Source organism: Coffea eugenioides, unplaced genomic scaffold (genome assembly GCF_003713205.1).
Source record: "Coffea eugenioides isolate CCC68of unplaced genomic scaffold, Ceug_1.0 ScVebR1_311;HRSCAF=963, whole genome shotgun sequence".
Classification (NCBI taxonomy): domain Eukaryota; kingdom Viridiplantae; phylum Streptophyta; class Magnoliopsida; order Gentianales; family Rubiaceae; genus Coffea; species Coffea eugenioides.
The window spans coordinates 1-5,525 of record NW_020863667.1 but is presented as its reverse complement, the minus strand read 5'-3'; the positions used below and the strand labels follow the sequence as shown (position 1 = coordinate 5,525).

The 5,525-nt window shown below is 34.8% G+C and overlaps 1 protein-coding gene across 1 annotated transcript; it reads left to right on the top strand.

Annotated features, from left to right (window-relative positions):
- Window positions 1-2,221: 2,221 nt before the first annotated feature.
- On the top strand, window positions 2,222-5,285 carry LOC113757503 (the record flags this gene model as incomplete). Its single annotated transcript, XM_027300752.1, has 5 exons — window positions 2,222-2,662; window positions 4,262-4,501; window positions 4,775-4,838; window positions 4,918-5,047; window positions 5,141-5,285. Coding segments are annotated over exons 1-5 (778 nt in total), but the record flags the coding sequence as incomplete, so codon positions are not given.
- Window positions 5,286-5,525: the final 240 nt, after the last annotated feature.

The following is a 5,525-nucleotide window of genomic DNA, read 5'->3' as shown; positions in this document are numbered from 1 at the left end:
CTCCCAAACTAGCTATTAGGCATGGAATAATTCCCTATCACGATCATACGGAGGTTCATGCTGCAGTTTTAAAACATTCAGTTTTTACCTTAATTACGGGAAATGAAGGAAATTTTGTACTGTACTACACGAAGTATTATGTTAGTCCTAACATAGGTCTACATGGACTATACTCTATACTACATTGGTCCTATGAGCCCGTTTGGATTGTCATTTTCTGAAAATTTTTATATAAAAATATATTATAATAATTTGATGTGTGTGGGGTAAAAATGTGATAAAAAATATGTTCATTAAAAATGTAAAAAAATTTTTGAAGAAAAATGGCAATCCAAGTTTTTGGAATCAGTCAAGTCTAAGCATGACTTTTAAGTTATATATATATGGAAAAAAAAACTCTTGGCAATTGGCATGACTTTGCTGGTTCAACGTTTGTTTCACGTACGGAGTGTTTTGCACGTCTCAAAAGGAGAGTGGGTTTTCTGCAACCTTCAAATGCTGATGAAATATGAGAAGGACCGCCACATAGACTCCTAGCCGACAAAAACAATAGGCGCAACAAATCAGTTTTATGCAAACTTCGATACATAGACTGACGAAATTGTCCTTTTATAAAATTTATCATCCAGTATGCAAATCAATTTTTTTTCTTCATGCTGTTTTAAATGAAAAAAATTACCTTGCATTTTTTGTCCTATGAGAAGGCTTAGGCCTTGTCTGGATTGCAATTTTTTAGGGAAAAAAATTTACTTTTTTTATAAATATATTTTTTAATCATTCTTTTCTTTTATATATATATATCAATTATTCTCTATAAAAATTATTAAAAATAGCAATTCAAATAGAAATTTCGTTAACGTTAAGAATATTAAAAATGATTGCTTTTCTCAACCATCCCACTCTAGCAAATAAAATTGTTTTCGTCCTTAGACAAAATAATACGAGTTTTAAAGTGCACATTTGGTTAATGTTTGCTGTAATCATATCTTTTCCACTTTAAGTTAATGATGAAATGTCTTATTCTTCTCTTTATGGTCAACAAATTGAACTATTTTATTCAACAATACATGGGGTGAACAAAATGCCTAAATATTAACTAATAAAACAAAGACAGATAGAACTAGAATAAAGAGAACAATGATGTAATTGTCATACATGATTTTATTGGTTTACGAGTAACAATAAAGAGAATAAAATTGAAAATTTATGTATAAAATCTAAGCTTGAAAACTCTCCAAAATAAAAAGTTACAAAATATTCTAAAGAATTATTACACCTTTGCCTATTGTTCTTTTCTTCTAAATTGTTCTAATTATTATATGTAAGTTCAATTAATACCTCATCCTGTTTACACTCATGGCATAGCCACAAAAATCAACCTAAAACCAAAATTAATTCAAAATATAATGCCAACATGCCAATATCAATTAGGGTTGCAAACGAATCGAACCGCTCGCAATCCATTCGAGTTAAAGGATCGAACTCGAGTCGAGCTTGAGCTGACGAAATCGAAATCGAGCTCGAGTTTGAGCTCAAAATATTAAGCTTGTTAGCTCGCGAGTTCGAATATATATATATATATATATTATTTTTTATTTTAATAGTAAAATTACATATATATTCATAATATTTTATTATTTATTAAAAAATATAATTATTTGTTATTTTTATTATATTATTTTCAAAAACTCGAGTTAATGAGTTAGAAATTCGAGCTACGTTAAGAGCTGACAATTCAAGCTGCTCGTGAGTCAGAAATCGAGCTACAACTCGCGAGTCTGGCTTTTCCTTGGTTGAGTCGAGCTCGAGCTCAATTTTCTTGGCTCGTCAAGCTCGAATTCGAATTCGAACTCAAGTTCACCTGTTATTAAATCGAGCTTGACTCGATAAGTTCAAAATTCGACTCGACTCAGTTCGTTTGCCGCTGTCAACCAAGGACTAAGGACAGAAGAGAGAAAAGGAAAGAGAAGAAGGGCAATTTGGTACTGTGAAACTACACCATACGTGTCATCCATGTATTGTACTCCATTGTACACCCTCCACAGCATCAACTTACATCATCCTCAATCCTCATCATCCCTAATCTTCGTCATCTCATCTCATCACATCAGCATAGAGTTACGAAATACTCATAATAATAATAATAATTCATATTTTTCCCAAATTTGAGAAGTCATCTCTCCAAACTCTCTTCTAAACCTTCTTCTTTAAGTTCTCTCTCTAATTAATGACTCTGATCAGATCCAAACATTTGCTATTACGACTTTCCCCCAATTTCCATTCCCATTCCCATTTCTCCCTCAAAATTCACATTTTAATCACAAAATCAGTACTAAAAATCTATTGATATATTATACATATAGATATCTGTATATACAGTTCTATCTGTATATATTTCAATTTGTGTGTGTGTGTGTGAGAGAGAGAGAGAGAGAGAGAGAGAGAGCGCGGTAGAAAAGAGCAATGGGAGGAGTTCCTTCGACACCGCGGTGGGGCGGTGCGGCGGAGATGAGACCGGCGGAAACGGCGGAGTACCTGATTGGAGCATTGGTTGGAGAGAAGTCGTATCCGCTTGCCTCTGATTACTGGCAGAAGCTTCTTGAGTCTCCTCTCCATCTCCGTTGGCCTGCTCATCGTGTTCTTCAAGCTTCTCAACTCTTCGGTTAGTTTAAAGCTCAAGTTCTCTCTCTTTCGTTATTATGTTTTATTATTATTTTGGTTTTTCTTTATTCCTTAATTTGATTCTGATTGATTTAGCTTCATAGCTGCATTGTAAAATTTAGGTTGGAGAACTGTAACAGACCAGTTTCTATTTTGTTCAAGTGTTTAAATTATGTAATTTTGCTAAGTTTTGCGCCTTAATCGTAGTTTTGAAGTTCCTGTTAACTAGTTTCATGCTTACTTTAGTTTAGGGTGCTTTAAAATCCAATTTTTATGGATTTCTGCTATAGGATTACCACAAAAAATGTTGATTGAGGGATAATTGCGTGCATTTTTAACAAAGCTAATATTTGAAGATGTTTTGCTTGGGAACAAGCATTGATGTATGGTAGTATTAGGTTGATGGATGCTGCAAATTATGCATGTGAAGAGATATTTGATAGGTTAGCGTGTTATGGCTCTAAGAATAATTATCGTATGTGTTCTTCAGTAATTAATTGTGCTATTTCAGGGGGGCACGTGGAGGTAATGTACGTTCTTAAGTAATGCTTAGTGCTCTTGTGCTATTACACGTGGCAATGCTTATCTATACAGTGCTTGTTGAGGGTAACATGGTATGAGATAGAGTTTCTAGTTGAAGAGAGTTTTGAAGGATTATATTGTACGTATGACGACTTATGCCACTTTTAGAACCTTGTGCGTCTCCATATACATCATGCTGCATTCACGTTATTTTGAATGCCATAAATGCATGTGGTTAGTTTTACTTGGAGGTGTAAAATGTGGAAAGTGTTGCCAACGTTGTTTAGTTGTGCCTCTTTAAAAGGATGTTGACTGAAGTTAAAGAGCTACTTGCATTGGCCTTTTTGGTAGTGCCTAATCAGATTGTGGTTGTTTCTAGCTGGGCTGCATGTTTAGTAACTTTTAGATAAGGCACTTTTTGTACGACATTCACTAAAATAACTTATGAACGGCATTTATTAACAATCAGAGACCTGAGCAAATATCATCTTCCGTCTTTGCTAACATCAAGGATTGTTTTATATCGCTAGGCCATTGTCATTTGATGCTGCAGCTATTATCTTAACCAACTTGATTTTAGTTTAGGAAATTCTGCAAGCTGTCATACATTAATTGATTTTCCAGTGTGCCTGCCTTTGGCAACTAATTATGCATTCGGTCTCCAAGTTTTTAGTGAACTAACTGAAAATGATAGTTTATTCTTGGACCTTAATCAACTTCTGAGCCATTTATTTTGCTTGCTTTTTCCCATCTTGCCCCACCCAAAGAAAGGAACAAACAAAATTGATGATGAGGGCTCTGTGATCTCTATCCCTAATTATGTGGCTTTCAAAGGAAGATTTACGAACTTTCCTATTTCTCAATGTTGTTTAAGATACATTTAAAATCATTAAACTAGCTTGCGTGAAAGGTAAGAAGAGGACTGAGTGATATATTTTTTGGCCAATGAAGGAATTTCAGTTTTACATCTGGTTTGAATCTGTTTTGAGTGAGGTGGCCCATCATCTTTAACTTTTATTTTGCTGTGATAGTTTTGCTGATCGGCAATCTTTGTCTGAGCTTCTGTTGATTTCTGCAGCTCAGAACAACTGTAAAACAAGACACCTTGCCAAGATTTTAGTCCACCTAGCATGGTGTTTGCAAGAATGTGTGTCTGCTTCTGGTGTGCCCTCAGCAACTCTTGTTAGAGCTCTTAATGCATTATACATCTCCTCTGTGTTCCTGAAGTACTTCATTGAGAATGCCAAAAGTGACCACTTTGAAGAATTGCACCTATCTCTAGATGAAAATGAGGCCAAACCAACTAGCTTCTCAAAAGGTGATCCATTTGTGCCATTTTGTTCTTATTTTGATTGTGACTATTTCTTATATTTTGTGCCTTTAGTTGATCCACCTTCCCTACTCTCCTGTCTGACAATCCAACCCTTTTTTCTAAAGGAGGAGGTCCAGGTAGATTCCAAGTGAAGATAGTTTATGGAATTTTGTTGGCAGAAAATTGTACATTTTCTTAATTAGGAACTCTACAAAGATATATTTTCCTAGTAAAGCCTTTCTCATCACTGGTTCTTATTTCGTCTTACTTTTGAAGCAGATCAAACTATTGAACAGCTGGTCATGCATAGTGTGCTTAGTTTTCTAGGAAAAGTAGATGTAAGGTATGTTGGTAATAATTCACTAATATCTTTTTTCCAAGATGATAGTATTATAGTGCTAACTAATACCTGTTTCCAACAGCACCAATACATATCTTCTACACCATGAACTTCTTAACTTCATGCTCATTGCAATGTCAACCCAACTTCTTAGTGGACCTTCACCAGGTCCAGATGACAGCCACCCTTTTATTGATGCTATGATGGTTCAGGTAACTGGGAGAAAGGTTGCTTTTTGGCTTGATTTGTCTCATAAGTCTGTTATTATTCCCTTTGTTTTCTACTGATATTTCTCTTCCATGCAGGAAAGCTCTTTGGTGAGTTTGGTAGTCTCTAAGCTACTTCTAAATTACATCAGACGACCTAACTTCCCCATTGATAGTTCATCTTACAGCATATTCTCAGAAGTAAATCAGACTGGTGTGCTACAGAGAGTTGGCTCTGCAGCTGGTATATGAAAATTTCTCTTTCTTGCAAAATTAACACTAGTCATCACTTTCTCCATTTGTCTTTGTTTTTTTGCTCAAAATTTCTAAAAGAAAATAAAGAGAGCTGCTAGCTCCTCTCTTAAACATGAATAATTGGTAGAAGATAACATGTACTTATTCTGATTTATTGCCTAAACACAAAGTGTTTCCAAACACACATCTCTAGGTGCAAATCTCCCTACATGTATATCTCGCAATGCAT